At 43.4% G+C, this 23257-nt stretch overlaps 1 protein-coding gene across 3 annotated transcripts in view; it reads right to left on the minus strand.

The window, feature by feature from the left end:
• Positions 1-22983, minus strand: part of pappaa (pregnancy-associated plasma protein A, pappalysin 1a) — a 95301-nt gene extending 72318 nt beyond the window's left edge. For all 3 annotated transcript variants that reach the window (XM_053864457.1, XM_053864450.1, XM_053864440.1), the window contains exons 1-6: positions 21998-22983; positions 11801-12875; positions 3657-3802; positions 3163-3456; positions 2825-3017; positions 2628-2749 (exon numbers count right to left, since the gene is read on the minus strand). In XM_053864457.1, the coding sequence (XP_053720432.1) occupies positions 2628-2749; positions 2825-3017; positions 3163-3456; positions 3657-3802; positions 11801-12875; positions 21998-22388 (2221 nt within the window). In that variant the 5' untranslated portion in view covers positions 22389-22983. The remainder of the gene's footprint in view (positions 1-2627; positions 2750-2824; positions 3018-3162; positions 3457-3656; positions 3803-11800; positions 12876-21997) is intronic.
• Positions 22984-23257: the final 274 nt, after the last annotated feature.

Here is a 23257-nt window from a genome sequence, read left to right on the forward strand (position 1 = left end):
TACGGACTGTTTTTTCTTCATATTGAGGTGTAAAACCTTTCCTGTCTCCACACTGGACCGTGGTAGAGTGTCACAGGGGAGGTGCTCGCTCTCCACACCTCTGAGGCTGGAGCTCCAGGGTTTGATGTCCTGTTGTGGGCTGGAGCTGGGACAGGGATGAGGCGAGTCACGGACAGAGCGTTACTTGGTTTATGACTTTGTCACAGCCAAACTGCACAGAAGCGCACATTCAGTGCTGGACACGCACCGGGCACCTCTTCACTTCTGGAGAGACGTCACTCACTCGGCAACCCCTCCCACATGCAGGGGCCACACACATAGAGGAACAGCGCACCTGCAGCAGACACTCGACATTCACTCCTACAAAAGACTCTTTTAAGGCTTGGAACGCATTCTTTCTTTTTCCATTCATTGTAATGGGAAAAATCGATTCAGATTTCGAAAAATTCGTTTCTCGAACGGCCGTCTGGAACGGATTGTGGTGGAGAACCGAGGTACCACTGTAAATAAGACGAACACTTTAAGTTTAGGATATTGACAGTGACACTGTGATGTCTGAGAGTCATGGGACTTTCTAATGTAGCAGTATATGCATCCTTGTCCATAGGGAAGGCACAAACCGTTACTATTTATTACAGTAATGTAACAACAATTACGTTTTGCAACTGCTCAGGCACCTCAAGAAGCAGTAAAGTAGAAGTCAGTGGTGCTGCTTGAAGGAGGCTTCTAATTATTACTTGAACCCATTAAGGTTACACGGCAACATTCAAAGACACACATGTTTGCTGTTAAAGCTAACTGCACAAAGCCATACATCTTTATGATGGCAAATAAACATATAACCACATGCAATTTTTTTAACTATCTTGGGTGATTTCCACTCCACCCAAACTCCCCTACCCATTTCCCTCCAGTCCATGTGCGTTTTTACCTTTTTTTTTTTTCATTCTTGATTTTTTTTTTTCCTCCGGCTGTATTTCTCCAGGGGAAAAGCGTAGTAAAGATTTATGAGAGGTACTCTGGCTCTCCACTGACCACGCAAGTGTTGCTTGTCAAGTAGTTTGAGGACACGGCGCACAATTCCTTAGATAACAGGTGCCATGTGTACGCATGAATGCGTTGCAGACGGCAGAGCAAAACCACAGAGAAATGCTCATCTTTGAATATCTGCATCCTACGCCAGTGGTTAATAGCGTGCAAATTGCTTTGTTTACAGTCGCCTTTTGGAGTTAATGCATTACCAAAAGTACGAAGCTACTGAAGACACGAGTGCCAAGACAGCAGCTGTGTATCCACTGAAAGGCTGGTCCAAGCAGTTAAGAGGAAACGGGCCACAAACAGGGATTGTGGCCAAGAAGGAAAATTGAGCACACACACACAGAGAGCACGTCGGACAAGTCCAGACTTGCCTCATGTACACACACCCAAGCCAGAGTTAGCCACAGTTCAATGAGTAAATATAATCTATGGGTGATACACACCACCCACATGAACACATGTGCATGCGCACAAGTTGGTGACTAGACAAACAATGTCGTTTCTTAATGTCACATAAAAAGAAAAATCAATGGCATTGATTTTTTTTTTCATAGTTATTTATGAATATTATTGGTCGGTTCAATTTCATATTTAAGACCACAGTCAAAGGCAAAATATTAAGAGGGTAAATGATAGTTTTGTTCAATTTGGTAGCTAGATACCGTTTCTTTCAAGTAGAATTTCTGTTATTCCAAAAATTGTTACAACCCCAGTACATTCTGAACTAATCCCTTAACATACCCAGCTAAACCACCTTCCAGTATTCCAGTAAAAAAATGTCATTCAGCAGCTTCTGAAATAGTTAAGATAACCAATAAGATGTTGGGATGGGGAACATGCTGGACTGGAACAGCGTTCCGTACTGGTTAACACTGTGATGTTGTTCCAGTGGTGACCAATGGAGCATGTTTAGAATCCACTGAGAGTTGGGATCCTAGCCAACTTGGATTGGAGGATCACTGCTGTGATGGTGTCTCCAGGTCACAGAGTCGATGCTACATCGCTCGTCTTCACTCAAGGTTTTGCTAACGGTGGTTCAGGTCTGTGTTGACTGCAGTGTCAACCGATCTGTTCGCCCAGTAGCCAGACATCCTGGGGGGTCCAGCAAACAGTCAGTGACATTCATCAGATGTGTCAACAGTTTGAAAGGCTCTTGAGACCACAGATGTCATCGCGATATCCTTTGGGAAAATATCTTACATGCTGTCATGGTGGTAGTATGAAGCTACACCTTACAGGATAAAATGGAAATCTGATCAGAGTAAGGCCACTACAGTGAGACGCTATTGAGAAGAGGAGTGCTTCTGCAGTATTTCAGTAGTGCTATTTGGACAGGGCAAGAGGAGACGCAGGCTGACCTAACAACTGGAGGTTAGCTTAACCTGGAAGGTTGTGGAATTTGGCAAGTTGTCTCAGGTGCAGATGGTGAATTTGAGCTAAAATAACAGCACTGCTAAAGTGCTATCTAAATTCTCCTGTTTGTCCAATCCAAGCAATATGGCAGTAACATTTTAGACATCTTTACCCAAGTAACTTCAACTGACCAACCCCCCAACTGCGCCACATTGAGTAACATCAAAGTGCCATACCTTCAGCCTCGAGTGGCGACCAGTGTCCCGATGGAGCACAGGGCCTAGGTGATGAAGAGTTGGAGGCATACTGCAACAGAACTCTCCCCTCTGTGCATTTATCGCACACTGATCCCACTTCTCTAGGAAACCAACAGACGGACACAGCAACCAACTTAGATGCAGGCCAAACACAAAGCATGTAAAACTTATTTCACCTGTCATAAAAGTGTCCAGAGATGGGCGGAAACCATTCCAGCGTGATGGAGTTATGATGTTGCTCAACCACTTGGGGAGGCATTGGCACTGGTGGAGGTTTGGAGGCCAATTGCCAGGTCTGGTATATGTAATCCAGGTAGCAGTGCATCCGAGCCACCTGGTTCAGAGTGAAGGAGTCAGTGCAGCTGTCATCTACAGAAGAGTGAAAAAAAAGAGTTATCACAAACAGGGAAACAAAACAGAATGAATGCAAAAGGCCGGTGGCTGTTGTAGCCAGACATTTGAAATGAACCAGGAGTGTGTTTGGCAGTGGAGACATTCTGAACCTCTGTCTCACCTGCATAACTCATATAGTTATTGAAGGGCGTGTGTGTGAAATGCTGAGAACCACAGGTCTCATTGCCTGGTCCGGGATCGTGACAGCCTTTGTATTTGGGCGTTGGGTTGGTGTCCGCACACAGGTCTCCGGTCTCCAATGAAGGCTCTGTCTCCAAACACGCGTCATTACAAGACTCTATCTCGGAAATGCCTCGGAACACGTGGTACAGCCCCAGACTGTGACCGATCTCGTGAACCATGGTGTCCGTGTGTCCAAACATTCCATAGAAAGATGGGTTCAGGACAATTCCACCTACGAGACAAAGAAATTTCAACTTGCAAATACATTGCTCCAAATGTATTTAAATCATTGAACAAACTATGCTGTAAATTATTATTGACCCAGCTTCATGATCGTAGTGTTTTTAGTGAGGCTAGATCTTGAAGTCTTAAGAAGGAGAATTATCTGGTCTGCCACAAGGTGCACTTATGTGTGAGATATTTATCTTCTACCCAAATGTGTGAGCGCCTCTTTGTCCCACGGCCAAGTGGCAACCCCCGCCAGGTCTTCGTCGGAGGAGTTGGCGAAGAACACGTTCAGGTGAGTCGAGCCGTCCAAACGCAGAATCTCCTTTAACTCTTTCACATCCAAATACGCCCTGGAAAAGGAAGAAACATCAGCACAAAAGGTGGCAAGCTCAACGTTCTACTATGGTCGCTGACCTCAACAGCTATGGATGAATGTCCTGCCAAAATAATAAATAAAGTAAGTGTCTAAATGGCCTATTTGCACAGCTCATCTGAGGTGTGAAACCATTAACGCCTTCCAATGTGCCTTCCAGAAAAAAAGAAAACAGAATATGGTCATTGTCCTTTTGCCGCTGGACTGACGGTCCCTCTTTGAGCCCATTTGACATCTGTGTAAAAGCAATTCCAGTGAGTGCAGTAGCTGGCATGTTCCTCACACCAGCTGGATTTGCTGCTGGAAGATAACATGTTACACTTCTGAAAAAAGTACAAAGTCAAGGTTGATATATTATGATGCGATTATGGCCTTTCTTAACTCGAACTTCCTGGATCACCAGCTGACATGTATGAGCTAAGTAAAAGGTTTTAGCTTAATAATGGGGTATACATGTCAAAGCTATTGAACAGCTTGTACTTTAAAACCATTTGTGCCATTCATCGATACAGAGGCATAGATCGTAAGATAACAGTAGGACCTACATGAATATTCACAACTTGAAGTCAAACCTCTGCTTATGTTAAACAGCACGCAATATTGATAGAAACCTATAAACCTGCCTGCACTAACTGGACACAAGAGCTTCCGCTTTTGAAAACAACCTTGGTGCCAAAGTTCCCCGATGCCGGTTGTTCATCTAGAGCCTCTTCCTGCTCCCTCCATCCATTCCCCAAAATTTCAAAGAAGCACAAATATGAAATGGCTCCATCACAGCGTTCGTGTGACCTGCTGGCCTCTTCTGTTCCCCCTTCTGTTTTTCTACATTATTGGGTCATTAAATTTTTCTCAACTGAAGTGAGGACCATATTAAAAAGGTCTTCACCAAGCATTCAGAGTCTACAGTCTTCGCTCCAACAAAACACTAGGTAGATTGATTTCCTTCTCTCTGGAGGTGAAATTTGTTCTGGCTGGTTACGATACGGCTTCATGACTCACTTGAACTACGTCACTGCTCAGGATGCTGTTTCATGTCCTCAGACCATCATAGCAATAATGAGTTTTGGTGCAAATCCTGATATTTTATTGTGGAAATATCTCATAAATTGGCTACCGCAAAAAAAAATAAATATCATAACAGTGTTTGTTCTTGTAACAACGCATTTTCAAAGCATATAAACTGCAGCCCTCTTCTTCTTTCCCTGTTATGGTTGTTAATTCCATGTTTGAAAAGCAAGCATCTGCATTAAATTTTAAACTTTGAGTGTAAAACCAAGCTGTCTCATAGCGTATGTTCAATGTAGCCTGAAGGAAGCAATTTAAAAGTTGGTAACACTGGTGCTTGGCAGTGTTCGAGAGGAATTTACACCAGTGAGAAAATGCTCCCACTGCGACAAGCCTGCTAAGGTTACCGCCAATAGACTTTTCATATGCAGCGACACGAAATGTTTCATAACATGGCCGCGACCTTTGCTGAGCAAGTCAAATCAGAATTTGGCGGTAAAAATATATTGCTCTCCTGTTTCAGACTGGAGCGTCTACGGCGCTCGGACTGAGAAGAGGCAGTGAAAGAGAGAGTGTGCAACATAGGAGCCTTCTTCCTAATAATTTCAGGAATTTCTTTATTTCCCGAGAAAATATTTGTTCAGAGTTCTTGGACATGCATGTGAAGGAAAGGGTTCAGAGAGGTATGATGCCGAAATGACGAAGTCAGCAAAGAACAAGATTCCGCCTGAGGGGTCGAAGCTGTGCAAGTTCAGTAGGTTTAACACCTTTAGCAGCCATGCAAAGTCAAAATCACGCGCTGAAATGCACAGATGTTGAATAACGGCGTCCTCAAAGTTCCTGTACGTCCGGCACACATATGGATGTGGTCCAGATTTCCATACGTTTTCCCTTGTGCTGTAAACATGCATACCTATTGAGCTTTGATCCCGCACCGTTGTTCGGAGTCCACACAGGTGTCTGGTGGCTTCAAAGAAATCACTTGAGTCAGGACATAAATAGTTTGGGCCTCTCAAACATTTTGTCCCACTATCTGTCCGTCCACATTTGACTCAAACCTCCTCGCCAACGACCCTTTACCTTGTGTTACCCTGCCTCTGGTTTTCTCTTCAAACCCACACAGCAACACACGCTCTCCACTCTGTCCCAGTACTGGAGCACCGATCTCTCTCTTCTTCCCACTACGCCTGGATAATATCAGTAAACCGTGTATTTGATGCATCTGCTTTCCTGTCAGGGTTTGCCATGGCAAGTGCGACCTCTCCATCATAACCAGTCATACATTTATGACACAGATCTTTTACACAAATACTTTTATAGGGGTTCTATTCAGAACTGGTTCAAAAATGTCTGATTCTCTTCTGACTCTACTCGCTGCTGTTGCCGCACGTTCAAGTTACAGGTGAATGCATCACCTTAGATGTCATGTTTATACTGTAATACAAACAAGACCTTTAAAGCACAAAGAGCTGATATACAGTTTAAATTCCATCCAAAAAAACATTTGTACACTGATGTTTTTAAATTGTTGAATTGTTGTCAACTGTTTCATGGTTCAGACTACACTTGATGCATGTTCCAGATCAGACCTGGAGGTTTGACTTCTGATGTACATGCTCATGAACCAAGTACGACACATCCTTGTTTCATTGATACTAAATCCACAGAGCTACAGCTACAACACAGTAAACCCTTCAAGAAGGCCTGCTTTGACTATCCAAAAATTACCCAAATCTATTGATACTAAATGACCCGTTTCCTTTATCTCATTGAGAAGCCATAAGAGTGTCGATAACAGAATCAGAATTGTTCAAATCTTATCAAATTTACATACTAATAATTGTTGGTAAAGCAATTCATTCGTCCGTGTTCTTTAACTTGTTTTAAATGCAAGTGTTCTTGCACTCTTTAAGCTGAAAGGTGATGAATCTTGGGAATTACCTTTTCCCAAAACACGTCGACAAAATGTCTTTTTAAATACACACAATGTTCTTTAAATTGAATGAAATATTTCTCCTCCCACAGCACCTCCGGACGACAGAGACAGAGCTTCATCGGACTGTTCAACAGCGTTTTCTTTTCATGTTCCTCTCTGTTTCATTGACCTTCATTGTAACCCAACGCAGAAACATTGGAAATATGTGTGCTTCAAATTTGTCTAGTTCACATTCTGCAATGTGATCTTCTAAGTTGCTACTGATCCCTGATCTTTGACTAAGGCTGTGTCCCCTCACCCTAACACTTGTTTTTGACCCCTAACACTTGGCTTTGCACGTTCACGTGTCAGTGTAGTGTGTCCCAATACGCCTAAGACCGAGGGCACTCGCCGTTCACCACTTGAAATGACCCCTTCAAACCAAGGGGGCTCCAGAGCTGTAGTACTTTATTTAAAAACAATGTTGCATAGGACAACAGGGACATTTTAGTAACAAGGGCTACTCTTCCGTTACTTTCTTTCGTATCACACGTTAGCGACCCAAATGGTCTACCGCGTCCGACAACATGAACAATGCAACATGTATGTACAACAGTAGGTTTTTATTTTTTCTTAACAAACATCAGTCGGCTAACATCCAAGCTAACATTATACGTCAATGTCATACCTCTAACAGATCTCCGAAACATAGCGGCAAAGCCGGCTTGGGCTCTGCCTATTTCTTCTCCATTGGTTCACCAAACCAAGTGAGAGCAAGAGGTTGCAAAAACGTTGGAGAAGGCATTTCCAAAAACATCAAAACATCTCCAACACTCAATATGCAGGATATACAGTGGGGCAGCCAATGAGACATTGTCTTTACGCGTCATGTCATGAAGTGTTGTCCCAATTCTTTGGGACGTCAATCACGTCAGTCGTCGGAGGGCACTTCATAGTGGAGGGCACTCAAAACCAAGTGCTAGTGTTAAGTGCTAGTGTTAGGGTGAGAAGTGGGACACAGCCTGTGAGGCTTCCAAAGTTCTTCAGTAACAAACCGGCCAAAACAAAAAACACACTATGACATTCATTTACTCATCGTCCTGCTCTCATCCTGGACAAGGGGGGTCAGAGTGAAGAAGGTCGTCTCAACTGTTTAGACAAATGTGTTTTCATCATTTTATGCAACATGGGTGGATGTGTCATAGACACATGATTTAGTTAAATACCCTGGAATATGCAAACATTTGACTCTAAATCTATTGACTGACGGTTAATGTACAACGCATGGTGTACTGGATTCTAAATCCATGCATCTCTATTGCCTGCATAAGTTAGACATGGGTCACTTCTATTTATTAAGGACTAAATATTCTCTTCTCACCTTCTGCCTGCAACGGCCCATGGCTTTCTCCCAGCGCCATCCCCAGGGGAGAACAAGTAGCATCTCTACCCCAGGCGCTTAAACAACTATACTGCAGCGTTAAAATGAAAGTGCAAAGTCCTGGTATTTTATGTCAAGGCACTCCATTATGTTTTATGGGGCGGGGGCTTAATGGCTTAGACGACCAACAGTAAAGCACACAAGTCAAGAGCCCAGGAGTTTAGCTCTCTTGCCCTAAAACTAAAATGCAGTGGTAGAAGGAGTGATGAAGAGAGAAGGGGTGGTCCATCCATTACCATGTCACAGGAAGAGATATTGACTGCAGGACGGAGATGGAGGCCAAGGGAAAAAAATTGGATGACCTATTAGCCTCTGACAAAGCCAGGCCAGGGCCTCATTTTCCGAAACACAAGGGGGATGAAAGCGAATTCATACACCTTGCAAACTTCATATCCATCATGCTTCCTCTTGTGCTCAGACCCAGGATTGATTTGTCGTAAAATGTGGGAACACAGGGTCAACCAAAGTGACCCCATAAAAAGGCAGTGAACCTACGTGGGTATGCATGCAAGGTTCATGCTTCTTTGTTACATTTGCACAAAAACAGAGAAGCATATAAAATAAATGTAATTATCTATGCGATGACTCAAATACCATGACTCATAGTGTTTGCTTGGTAACACAACTTTGCGCACACTTAGAATAATAGTCGTACTGTCTAATTACATAGCAACAAGCTCCTTTCCTCTCAAGCAAAATAAATGCAGCACGATAAGATCAAATATTTCCAAAAAACCACCGGAGTTGTCAAAACCAAGGACTGAATGAAAACCATCCAAAATATTTCCCTCAGCCAATAAACAGAAAGCAGCAGGGGGTCATTTTCGCTGGTATTTTCTAAGGAGTGATTGCATCAGGACCACAGACTGTCCCGCTTCCAGATCTTAAAAAAAAAAAAAAAAAACTCTTAAACGGTAACAGGCGTGAATTTTGCTTGAAAATGAACACATTGTCTCCCAGGCAAAATAGGAATGTTTGTGGTTCAACTGTCTGAAGACATATTATGATCAAAGCAAATAGGGAATTGATATTTTGTCTGGTTTTAATGAGCAAAAATGTTACAATAGTAATTGAAAAATTTTGATAGATGGCAAAAAAGGAAATATGAGAGCATCTACTCTGAGAGTTTTCATTCTTTTCTAAACTTATTGACCCTCAAAACCCGAGGTCACATTTAATAATATAAATCAGATTGTGTTCTGGCAGATTTTGGTTTCTTTCATCATTGGGGAAAGTGGCAGCTCTTCATCAAGATTATGTTGACATTTTTAAGTTATGCCACCATGATGCACCTTTTATGACGGCGCCTTGGGTGCTGGTTCAACTGATATTGCCATTCTGGTTTATATTGGGATTCTTTTGTCCTTTTTTTATTTATATCGTGATTGTGTTTTATTAATAAAAAAAGGATTAAAATGCACATCACGGTTTCCCACTGACATTTGGTCAAAGTGCTGACCGTGGTTGTATTTGTGCATTTATAGAGAGTATAATTCACTATTTGTAAATATACAAAGCAGTTTATGTGCAATAACAAGGGGCCAGAACAGGTTCAGGACAGTGATATTTTGGGGGCTAGATTGTTTTGTCAGTGATTGAGAGCGTGCATTATCACAGACCTGTGTGCAGATGCGGCAGAAGAGAGACTGGAGCTGGATTCGATATCAATAACCAACTACTTTCACTGCAGTTTCAGCCCAGGACGACCATCGATCGCATACACTAGACAGTGTCATTCCAGCATCTACAATCCTCCAGAGCGAAACTGAGCAGCGGTTAGCAGAGAGCGCTAACATGTTAGCACATGGCTGCCAATTCTTTTCATAACCGCCATAAAACTCAAGAGACTTTTGTCAGGCCACACTAACCATTTGTCGCACCTTTCTAGCCAACTGACTTAATATACAGGGGTATGACATTAAAGCTTTAAGGTGTTTCCATTATTTTGTCCAAACATATATATATATATATATATATATATATATATATATATATATAATTTTTTTTTTTTATGAATGCAGTCGGTGGTGCGCTCGTGAGATGCTACTCTGGAGTGACAGTTGGCTGCATGCATCAGCTATGTGAATCTAGCAAGTGTCCTAGAGTCCTTGGTCTACATTAGTTGGTGTTTGAAAAATAAAAACTGCGAGTGCGAGTATTAAACTTGTGTGTTTGATCGGCTACTCTGTTGAGCGGGAGACGCAGGTGAGCGCAGCACCAACTGTTTACCAGGAAACGGATATCATCTTGCGTCTTGCCGCCAACACAATGTGGGAATAAAAAATAGATTCTGGGCATAAATATCAGTATTTAATATTGTCAGGAAAAAAAAATCACAACATATTTGAAAATCTTTTTTTTTCCACAGGCCTAGCACCTGGGGATTATGCCTACTGGTTCACTCGGATTGTTTAGCAGGTGTGACATCCTCAACACAATTACACACAGCACTGTAAAATCTAAAATACACCACTGCATAGTAACTGCGTGGAAGATAGGCACTGTAGCATTAAAGAATAATGTCAATAACTTTGTAAACAACTTGAACAATCTCACAATACTCTCTCACAGAATATTCCAAGGTCGTAAGGTCATGAGAGCATTTTCATTGAACACCACTGTCACCTCCAACAAGTCCTTGCTGGTGTTTATCTGTCTGACTGTTAGCAAAATAACTCTAAATGTTAAGAACACTGAGACAGTAGTAACCTGGTCAAAGTTTTGTCGACGGTTTCCACTGTGTGTGTGTGCAAGATTTGGAGCCCTACCGCCACCTCCGCCAGTTATATTTACAATAATAAGTGAGTGAGTCCTTTTCATTTGACACAGTTGATAAACAACTAATTCAACTCCAGCATTTCCCTGATGCAGTTTTGCTTGAACGTTATATTTACAGAGGCGTCCTTCACTGACTGAAGTCGCCCCATGTAATATTCTGAACTCATGGGCAGCACACCTGACTGCCTGTTCATACCTTTTCCAATGTTTTTCATGGAAATTTCAATCAAGCCCTGATGTTCAAGGACCAATACCTGCTTACCCAGGAAACATGTCTCTGGCTTTTCCTGGAAAGCTCAGCGTGTCATTAAAATAATTTCCAGTGGTGCTAGTGAGAGTCGATTGAACTTGCTTTTTTGACCTCTATTTGCCTTTGTGCTTTGTTTACATTGGCACTTTCTCCTATCCGAGTCCTTTCTCCAATCAGTCCCGCTAGATTATGACCACTCGGAAAGGGAAACTGTGGAGAGAGTTACGAAAATGCGCAAAAAAACACTTTTTTTTTCATTTGTTTTGCCCTGTTTAAATGTGGAACACTGATTGAACCAGACCAAGGCCAGATTGCACTAACTGCCCCGAGAGGATTTTTCAGGCCACACAGACTGGGAGTTGAGTTACACGGCGACTCAGCCCAAATAGTCGGAGAAACAGAAGAAGTAGACACCCAAACATCTCCTGGGGGAAAGACATATGGAAAGATTTCTTGTTTCATTTACTGCAGATATGGGAGGTCATTGTCTGGATCGAATCTCCTTCGGGTTTTCCAATATTTCACTCATTGAATGAAGCAAGTGCCAAGAAAAAGAATAATGCCTTGAGAGAAAAAAAAGACTTACTTGTAAGGAGAAGATCTGTTGAAGCATGTTTTGGTCACATCCGTCACGTTGGGGTTACAGCAGTCGCCAAGGTCATAGAAGAAGTTCTCCCAGTTGCATTCTGGGTCACAAACACCGTTGCCCTGCTTGCTTTCCGAACAGCGGCTGCGGTATCCAGACACACAGTCCCCAGCATCGTAGCCAGTCAGTGGATGGCTGCACTCAGGGTCACAGGCGTCGTTCCCGACTTTGCTGATGTCACAGTCAGCAAGAATCAAACGGTTACGAAGGGAGGAATTAGTGACGTTGTGAATGCTGAGCTCCCATGTGATGTTGTAGGGGGCGAAGGCTTCGTTTAGCTGCTGGTGCTGCAGGTTAATCTGGTTGTCTGATACTGTCGGCTTTGTTCGTGAGTCATCCCAAACGTTTACCACGCGATAGCGCACTTTCTTAGGTTTGCGAAAATTCCAGAGGTCATTGTAGTTTTTGATGACCTCGACATTGTCACATATTGTTTGACCGCAAGCTGGCGGCTCCAGGCTTGTGTCTAGTAATCCGATGCCAAATCGTCCACCTCCTCTGTGCTCTGGTTGAGGGAAGCTACCATCTTTGACTGTCAGCCACTTGCGGCCTGGATGTTCAAATGTCTCCCGGATAACCAGCTGAGGTAGATCTTGGGGGTCTTCGTGAGCATGCATGTCTCTGATTATCTGCCTCTGGCTTCGGGCTTGCCTCCATAGCTCCACTCGCTCCACAGCGCCCCTGTAGTTGTGATTCAAGGCATTGCCTCCGATCATCAGCACTTTGCACTTTTTGGTGAGGTGGCTGAAGACGTCACCGGATTGCTCTCGGCTGACCCCCACTTGAGCACCATTGACAAAAAGCTTCATGTATACGCCATCGTAGGTGACAGCCACATGAGCCCACTGGTTGGGCGTGTAGCGAGCATTGGAATGGATCGTGGCCACCTTGTGAGCGCGGTCTGTTTTGAGGGAGAAGAAGAAGCGAGGATCTCGATTCCCATGTTCGCTAACTGCTCGGATGCCAAGTAGCCAGCCCCTGTCACTGGATGCATAGAAGCACTTATCATATAGGCCTGAAAAAGACAGAGAAGACAACAGTCAATATTTGATCTTTATTGGTATGATGACATGATACAACCCCAAGTTTTGTTTTTCTAACTAAAGAATGGAACGTGGGAACGTGAGTTTTTGTGATATACATGCACCACTTTTTGGTTGAAATGACACTGGCTTTACTTAAAAATGTGGACTGTCAGCTCGGGGTTTGGGACCGGCAGGACCCCCGTCTCTATCTGATGACACGTAGTCTGAAGTGGTCTTTATGCTACGCTTGCAAAGTACCATGGAAAAATTGTTCCGTTGCCTTTCCACGTGGAAACGGAGTCAAGAAAATCACCTATTCACAAAACACCCGGAGTTGGCAGCTGAAAACATGCAGCAGGTGCTCTGGAGTGATGAGTAAAAACTGAAAATATTTGGCTCAAACAGACGGTAGTCTGTTAGCCGGCGGGCAGAAGAGCGCTAGAAGTATGTTTCTCTGGGCAAACCTCGAGCATGGTGGGAATTCCTTGTAGTTTTAGGCCCTGTTTCAGAAAATTTAGATGTGGGTTTGGTCAGAAGTAGTGGTTCACTCAATGCATAGCAGCAGTTCCCCTAGTTCTCCCTCAAACACTATCACAATCATGATGGAGGTCATCCTCCGACTGTTGCAGAAAATTGTATTCCAAATGTGGCACTATGTGTTTCTGGGTTAAGAGGCTCAAAGGCATCCATCCTTCAGTACTCGGTCACATTTAGTCAAGAGAAGTCAACCATGTGCAGCTGTGTTAACAACACATTTCACCTGAAACACACAATGGGCAACAAAAATGGGTGTCTCTTCAACCTGAGACAAATGTGTTTGTGAAAGACTAAACTCAAGAAACACAGGTCTGGCCTGTCACTAACTTCAGTTGTGAAGTCAAATCACAGCGCGCAAACTGGGGACCCCTAACAATATTCTGCTCTCAGCATTGATGAAAATATTGAAGAGCAATTTCGCTGAGCTGTTGCAGAGCTTCTCGCTCATGATGTAGTGTGAAGCAAAGTTTTTGTTTTAGCCACAGTCATATCTAATGCTCTCGGAGTCACCCATTCACACAGTGATGACAGTAGGCACCATCTGAACCGGAGTAATCGGGCGTTGAGAGTAACATGTCTGGTGCTGCGATTGAACTAGCAGCCGTCTGAGCTACATTGCCAAACAACTTTGTGTATGTTTGGACATAGACGATTCAGTTCATGACTACTCTCATCTGACAGTTTTTAATTCACACATCCAGATTTGGATGCCTGTGAAGAGTATGTTATGCAGAAGCAAACTACGGAAATCTTACCATATGTACTTTTATTTTGTGAACACAGAGTGCATTTAAAGTCTCCTGTGTCAATGTCTCTTGTCCACGGGGTGGTTGACGAAAGCCCTGTTTTTGTAGAGGGACCAAAACACCTTTTTCCTGTTTCACTTGGACCACATATGTCATGTTCAGCATGGTAATGTGTTTTCTCTTCTGAGGGGATCTCTCACTGCTCGCTGTTTGTTTATTTAGTGCTTGTCGAGGTACGTATGTGCAGGCACACAGGTTCAGGTCTGTGTGTGTGCGCTTGTGTGTTTACAAATGCGTGTTCGTGACGCTGATGCATATATTCATGGAGTCCAGTCATAGTTGGCAAGGATTTCAAAGCTGCACATGGCTCACAAGGACCATCTGAGCACGAAGGTTTGTGTGTGCACAGGTGACTCCAGGGAGAGCCGCGGACTCCGGTCCAGTCGCAGTACTTGAAGAGACATTCAGGATCTAAGCGCAACGAAATTATGGTTGAGCAGCAAACCACGATACTTTTACTTGAAAACCTCTCACCTTGGTGTTTGAATGAATGGATGATAAAAGGTATTAAGTCAGGTACGGTGCAAGACAACCTCAAAAGTCCTGCCATAATTTCCTCACTGTACATTCACACTGACTGCAGTGTTGCCGACAAGAGAGACATGAGTCGGAGTATAACCGCGATTACAAACTGTCACGCACATGGGAGCAGAGATGTGACACGCTCGGGGGCAACAGGGTCGCAGCTTAGCACGTTTCTAGCAACGCGTTTCTGACGACATTTGTCACATGAACCTCGACAAATCTTGTGACAAGTTGCGGTGCATTAACCAGTCACAGTCCAGATTTTACGGTGAAAATTCATCATCAAGACAAAGAAGTGAAACAGAAGAGATGATGTCGACTTCCTACTAACTTAAAGTGCCCCCTTCACATTGACCTACTTTTTTTTTTTTTCGAGGCAGGTAAACATCAGGCGTCACCAAGTTGAGTTTGGTTTTAGTGTAGCATTAGGTTAGAGTCCAAACTTGTCCATCCTGGCTCCTCTTCATCTCACCAGCAGCTGCCATAGCAAGTCGACCTCCTCCACCTCGGCTGTCTTCATCATCCTCCCTAGTCCCACCTATCCTTTCTCATTTACAGCATGTATAAACCTCATTGGCTGCCTTTTCATGTTGCATCACAACTGTGCTCAAAAGCCAAAGCTGTTGAAGCTCACTTTTTGTACAGGTAAAAACTGACACAGCTCTATGAGCTTGCCAACGCATGTGACCTTTTATATTGGTTGCTACCTTCAAATAGCCACATTCAGGTCTCTGAAAGCAAAATCGTTTCACCGCCACATTATTCAATAGTGCTCCAAACCAAAGTCAAGGTGCTGTATCTATAACACCAGGACGTGAGGTGCAGGGTTCCCAAGTCAATGAGCAGAAGTGAGTCCAGGCTGTTGACACTAGAAAACCAGACTTAAAAGGTTTGAAATATTTGATGTGTCAAACCAAAGAATGAATATAAAACTCCTATATATGAGCATGAAAAACCTCCTGTCATCAACATGTTTGTGAGCAGGTCTGAGAATAATAAGTTGATTTGAGCTCAGATCGATCGGGTCCCGCCACAACATTCACATGCCTTTGTCCCTCATCGATTCAGCTACCTGCGTCTGGAATAAGCAGGCGGATAATGGGCGGCGCGCTGACGTCCCGCTAACATAGATCTGTTTCTAATCAGATGCACACTCCCTCATGCATTCATTACGCGGCTGTTCCAACCGACTAATGTTCAAAGGGTGAAGTCTGAGTTCAGCGTCAAGGTCAGACCCTTGGCGGTTGACGTTTTCAGGCTTTTCGCCACACTGGAAGGAAAAAGCTCTCCATCTGTCAACCAGCGCACTCAAGGCTAAAAGGTGTGCTAAAATGCTCGCAGGGCTGCCAGTGTAAACAGCTGTCATAATTCTGCCATGTTCAGTTCATCTGGCGCGCAACACTTTTCCAGACGCTGCAAACGCACATAAACTAATCAGCATCCATGTAATTCAGTCAACTCAGAAAACAAATTTTAAACCCATGTTTTTGTTTTTTTTAGACAAAAAAACAAACATAACATAACAAAAAAATGTAATGTAATTTAATTGAACAGTTTGCTCTCCAGACAACACGGAACCTTTGTCAGTGCAGGAGTTCCTGGTCCACTGATCACACTGATGCACAAGACACGTGGCAGCTAGGATCAGCATAACAACAACAACAAACATGGAGGAATCCCTGAACAAAAGCAAACAAAAGCATCTGTTTGCTTTTGTTCAGGGATGTTTTTCTCTACACAATGGCCAGGGTTTCCACTACTCTGAATGTACTTGTAAAAATATTTTCAAGGCATTAAAAGAGCTTTAGTTTAAATAAGGTTGTATAAAAACTTGAATATAGCTGCCATTGTGATTTATTGCGCTATTGCGCAAAATAAACAATATTTTGTTGCTTAAATGTATGTATGGGTCCATCATTTGATTCAGTACTATACCAAATTCATTCAAATTGAAGAATGTGGCTTTTTGTGGCAAATATGTCCCTTTCAAAATAAATGCTGAAGTGTGAAGATTGCTCGGAGGGAGAGTCAGCTCTGCTGGGTTCAAAGAGAATCTGACTATTTGTCTTGTCCCGGGAAAAAGAAACAGTCAGGGAGGAAGAAAAAGTGAGGAATTACAAAGAAAACTGTCACACACTTGATAAAACACAGGGAGGACAGGAACAATAAGGACTGCGTTTACTTTTCAAGCTGTTCTTACACAGAGAGGTCAAACAAAACCACTTCTCCTGGACAATACTCAACGGCTGGAAATTTCCATTCAAATTTAGAACCCCTTCTCAAAATGCAATAAAATACAGTTTGGCTTTTAGTTTTTGGCGGGTTTTTTTGTGTTATCACCACAAGATAGTGGAGTATCTCGCAGCTGCAGCTCCACACTTCAGCTAGTGTGTCTGCTTGTGAAATGCAACCTCAAGATTTTGAGCCAGCGACATCTCTAACAGCACATTCTCTTCAGACACCTACATGACACCTGTAACCTTCACCAGCTATCAGAAGAGTGATCAGCAAACGTCTGCATCACGTTGTCTCCAACAGGTCATGGGAAAGCGCTTTTCTCATGTGATGGGGGACATGCACAAGACTGGCAACAACAAAGGTTACATTTGACATGGAAATGTAAATTACAGATTTGCAACATCAGATCCAGCTCAAGGTTCATGCATCTTACTGGTAAAGACACACTGAAATTTGCTGGTCATGTAGACCCCTTGTAGACTGTTTTGGACTTAAGAAAAGCTCACTATCACATTAAAAAGCTACAGTAGTAGTAAAGGAGAAGCTCAGCCCCAAGTCTCTGGTGGATGACCCATCCAGAGGTCAGAGCCACTTAAAGCCATTGCGCCTCACATGGGCAAGGAGCAGCACGCCAAGTATGGCATCAGTGCCGGGAATGTCTGGAAAGTGAAGCACCATCCCAATGATGGAGCAAATCTTTGCTGTGAAAAACATCCATGGAAATAACAAACAGCTAGAGCGGGCTGCCAAGTTCCTACCTAAGCAAGAATCTGGTCCTTTCCATCCATCTAACTGACTATATGTTCCGTTTATGTTAAAGCTGAACATGGCTGAGATCAAGGGAAACAGTCCCTGATCTTCACTTGATCCACTTTTGGATAAACCCAAATAAAGCCGGGGTTATATAACAAAAAATGATATGAGTACTAATATGTGTGTGTGAATGCTAAATGCTAGCTAGCATACCCATAGCCAAAAATGCAAACTTTGCCACTAAAACAAAAGACATGTCTCATGAGCTCACAAATAATAAAATATATATTTTAAAAATCTCCTGCCAGAATTCAAATTTAAAAAAAATTAAAAACTGTGAAAGTTGTATTTGGCTCCCAGGGCTCAACTTTGACATGCAATTTCACTGCAAGGTAATTTTGTTAAGGCCTGTATTTAAGTCTCCCTTGTTCAAATAGGCGAGTGGTGTGTCTGTGAGCTTATCTTCATTTTTAAAACATGTTTTGTACTAGCAGTGTCAGTGAGCGCTGTGACCTGAGTAGCTTCTTTATGCAGATGATATCCTGCTGTCTTTGCTAGCTCACGACATCAGGCCTTGCAGCATTGATGGGGATCCACATCTCCCAGTGAAGAACACAGATTGACTTCATTGGATCAGGTTATCTATTCTGTCAGAGAACACAATAACTCTTCAAATGAAGAACCAGACCAACAATATTCACAGACTTCTGATGCTTCTTGATGCCAAATCATGCAATGCAAATAAACCACATCTCATAGAGAGCCAGAGCTCAGCGTTAAGTGGGTAGTAGAAGTCAGAGGAGGAGGAAAATGCTGCCACTTCAGCGCTTGAATAAGAGCCATTCACAGTTGCTCTGCACTCATTGTACTGTACCTCATTTTTGCAACAAGCAGATTTGACCGACAGGATCAACCACGTTGCTCGCTGCCTTGTTATTCAAAGCCTTTTTTTTTTAGCTGCAGGAATTGTGCGCTAGTGAGTTGTGGGTTTTGACATTGAATTCTTTATCCACGTGCATAAGCTAACGTAACTAAACAAAGACAAAACAAAGGTCAGTTGCAATGAGCAAGTACTGTTTACACTTAGGTTCACGAATTGAAAAGAGACAAAAATATGAGGGTGGGGTGATCGGAAGGGAATGGAATGCAGCCAATCTGGAAGTGACAGAGAAACAGAGGGGAACGTCTTGTCATTTACCGAATCGGTGACAGTGAAAACACTAGTTTTTAATTTTTTTGTTTTTAATCATGAGAAGAAAATCCCAAATGCGATCCAAGCCGTCCTCACGTGTTCCGTCTTTTCATATATCCAACCGGAATGCACAACTTGAGTTCTGCGAGCAACAGACTTCAGTCCTTATGTTTTTTTCTGTACTTTTCTGCAAAAACTGTCACGTTCAAGTCCATCTCCACAATATTTCCACTTCGCTTTAATTCGTTGATCGGGAGAGATTTCATCTTTAAAAAGACATCATTCCGATAGCATTGCAATGACGGTGAATCACGCAAGTTTATATGAGGCGGAAACACTGACTAGTCAAAGAATAGTTATATTTGTGCTTTTAAAAGTACCCAAAACATGTTTTCTATACATTAGCGTTTTGGATTTTGTACCGAAATAAAATTAGCAGTTCCATGTAACAACAGTCTCCTTGCTTATGTTTGACAGTCAAACCTCAGTACTGTTCTATATGAGACTGGTGCACATTTCCAATGAGTGCCGACTATGCCTCTGTAGATGCTGTATATTTAGTTGACTAAAACTTGACAAAGACTAGAAGATTTCTGGCAACGCTTGGTAAAAACACTGTGACTACATCAAACCCTTCAGTTAAGATGAACATTGTTTGCAAGACAAGGCACAACAAAGTTTACTAGCTGACAAAGACAACATCTGCGTAAAGAAGAGAAAGCCTTTTTTGAAGGAGGTGGACTTAAAGAAAAGCCTCTAATAAAGCAATATCAAACTCAAGGGAAGCCAGCGATGGCTCATCCGAAACATAGGTTGAGGAGCTGAGTCATCTGCAAGATATTAAAAGAAGAGTCATTAGCTGGTGAGGCTTCGTGAAACAGTGTCTTCGTTTTACTATGTCAGTAGGTGGTGCTCTCAGTTCAAAAATGATGTGAGGTGTCATTGAAATAGCTGTTCTAAGCCAGAGATTTTAGAGCAGAGAGCGCCATCTAGTGGGCTGCCAAAATGAGGGCGCCGTCTCATGAAGCCTCACCAGCCCAGTGCTACCTCTAAGATACCTGCAGCTGGCTGGATTTGGTGGAGAAAGAAACATCTACGCTCTAGCTTGGGAATGTTTCATGATCCTAGTCAGGTGGAAGGGATCACAAGTGTGACACTCCTTCTGCGACAGTACAATAAACAACTATAATTAAGGCCACATAGTTAGGACCAAACTGATAAAACAACTGCAGATCTGTGTTTCTAGAGTGGTATTTTTAAGTCTGAATTGGACCTAAAAGATTATGCTTTGCAGAATTTGTTTGCTCATCATGTTTGAGCTGCCTGGAAACACTATCCAGAGAGTGATGTTACAGTGAGGAGAGCCGCGTAACAGCAGCAGAGGGATGAATAGAGGTGAAAAGGAGAGCATTTTAGGGTGCTTCCTCGACACAGAAGGGATGACGTGTGCGGCGAAGCTCCCCCCACTCTGACAATTTGAGAGGTTGGCTGCAGAAGTAGTCGCTGCCAACTGGCCAGGACTACATCACACACTCACACCCACACACACACATTAACAAGTCTGTGGTGGGATTTTTAGGGGGGATTAGGATGTTTTAGACAGACATACATCATAAAAATATCGTACATATGATCTCATGGTTCACTTAAGACCTGCTACCCCAACGCCACCCTGCGTTATGAGAAGGTTCACTTCAGTTCAGAGCCTTAAATGTGCACGTGCTGTGAAATGAAAGAGAAAAAAAAAAAAAGGGGGGGGGGGACCTGCTCTGTAAACGAACATCAGCTCCACCCTCATGACTCAACAAGATTATTTTGGAGGTTCCACCACTGAGGTTTTTAATCAACAAAATTATTTTACAATCACAATTCTGGCTGCATTTTAAGATGCAAGGGTAAGGAATGGCCTCAGTTTTTGGACGTTATTGGATGATACTGAAGAGAGAAGTGCACGCCTGGATGAAGCGAACTTATATGAACCAATATTAATAAGTGAATTGGTCATTTCTTTGTTCAAATAATCAATTTCTAATATTTTATTTATTTGATTAAAAGTGGAGAATTTGATCTAAAAAGAAATATAAAAGATCAGAAGTATATCCTTTCTATAAATGTTAAAACATCACCACTTTTTTTAAATTTTATGTTTAAGTGTGTCTCCACATTTTGATACACAATACTTTTTTTTTTTTTTCATTGCAAAACTAGATCAAAGATTAATTAAAAAAAATAACAGTTTCACTAAATGTTTTTAAACAAACTAAGCATTTTTTACATAAATGAAAAGGTTGTGCTAGTTACTGTTCTGTTTATTTTATTGAATCACTTTATCAACTTAAATGACATTGTTATTATTTTACCCTAAAATAATGAACAAATAACATTCAATGACACATTCAAAAGGCATGTTGATGTAACCCAAAATGAAAGGGAGCGACTGGAATATTGCTTTTGCTCACTCGTACGTCTCTGTGCAGACGTGAACACGCAGGGTGACCCACATGATGGGTTCAATTCAGTTAATTTCATGGGCACCATGAGATGTGTAAGCGACGCTCCCTATCGGCCAGAACTGAAACAACAATCTGGAGTGTGTTGGGGGGTGGGGAGGAAGGGACCTCAAGTGTGCAAAAACAGATGATGCAGAATAGTTTTTTACACCTCTCAAATGTTCCTTTACGCATGACTGCCGCGCTGATGCACTGACTTTTTTTTTTTTTTTGGATCCGTCGCGTGAGGAGACGCGCTTCTCAGCCGAACACAACGGCAACAGTTTCATACATTGTACGGTATTTTCGTGGCGAGAGGAGGGGGACACCACCGCGAGCTCTCCACATTGGACCGAGCCGCGCCGCCGCCGTCGCCGCCGTGACGTGCTCGCTCACAAAGTTTGAACCATTACATCATAGTTCGAAAATAGCCGAGTGGGCTTCAGAGAAATGACAATTTACGCACAGTGACATCAGCTGATGGTCAGTCGGTGCAGGCGCATCCGACTCACGTCTCCATCCGGAGGTTAGCGCAAAATCATGTTTCAGACTGGTAAAAGATGCGCACATACCTGCGATGACGGTGGGCGATCGCTGACCGCCCTCGGGTTTTATCCACATCTCCAGGGTGAAATTTCCTCTGGGTATCTCCACGCCCGGTTTGAGCCGGAGCTGGTCCCCTCTCCCGGTGAAGTACACGGCTCGGCCCCGCTCCGGAGAGCTCTCTTCCGCGTGCGAGGAGCGCCGGTGCTGGCGGAGTCCCCGTCGCTCCAAGCCGGGCAGGGAGCGCTTGCCCCGGGGCAGCCGAGTGGCACAAGCCCCCGGGACGGTGGCTCTCGCCTCCCGGATGCGCACCAACTCCCTCTTGGATCTCGCCTGTTTCCAGACTGTCCCACACTCTGATCCAAAACACAGGATGAGGACCAGCAGGCAAAACACCCAGGGAGATGCCCAAAGTTTCATTTTGTTCAAAATACAAAAAAAGCCGGGAGGAATAATAGTTTTACGGCCGAAAGCGTTGAAAGTGTCTCAAAAAAAGACATAAAGCTTTCTCTCTTGATAAGCCACGACCCCCCTCTCTTTAAGCAAAACTACTGTGGAGACATCCAGGGAACACGGGAATATTGGATTCATGCATGTCCCACTGTTCAATTGCTCCCAATTACAGATGACGAATAAGTCATTAATTAAGAGGGGGGTCCGCTCGGTGCCCCCCTCGGTCCCATTTAACTCTCTCAAATCCACAGTTGTCCGCCTCTGTCTTCGTGGGGTCTCTCTCCTATCCGCAAGACATTTCACAAATTAAATTCCAGAGGAAAGTGACAACAGACCGACCTCTCATGTTTGTAGAGAGAGGGGCAGCTGCGAGTGCAAAAAAAGAAGGTTATCCAAAGTTCCTCAGAGTCTCAGTGGAAAAGTTGAGGGAGAGATGGCTGGAGAGGATGAGGAGAGGCGCAGAGCGCGGCGAGCGGCGAGGTCCTCATTGACTGCCTGGAGCACTTGAAGGAGTCGTGGCTGGTCGTCCGCTTTGGAGCCAGTTTCTGTCCTAAGTGTTTTAAAGAACAACTCATGTTTCAAATGTTCCGGGGCTGAGAGAGAGTGTGTGTGTGCGCGCGCGCGCGTGTGTGTTTTTTTTCCTTTTTTTTTTTTTTTTTTTTTCCAAAGTGGGAAGTCACACAGGTAGGTAGGCAACTCTCATTGATTCTCCTCAGAGGCTGCGATAGGATGGAGAGTGGAGGCTGCACAGCAAGACCCTCTAGTGGACCAAAGACAGCACAGAATCAGTAACCGGGGAGGAGGCTGCTTCACTCCAGAGCAAGCGCCGGCTCTGT

This window comes from Synchiropus splendidus, chromosome 1 (assembly GCF_027744825.2).
Source record: "Synchiropus splendidus isolate RoL2022-P1 chromosome 1, RoL_Sspl_1.0, whole genome shotgun sequence".
Lineage (NCBI taxonomy): Eukaryota > Metazoa > Chordata > Actinopteri > Syngnathiformes > Callionymidae > Synchiropus > Synchiropus splendidus.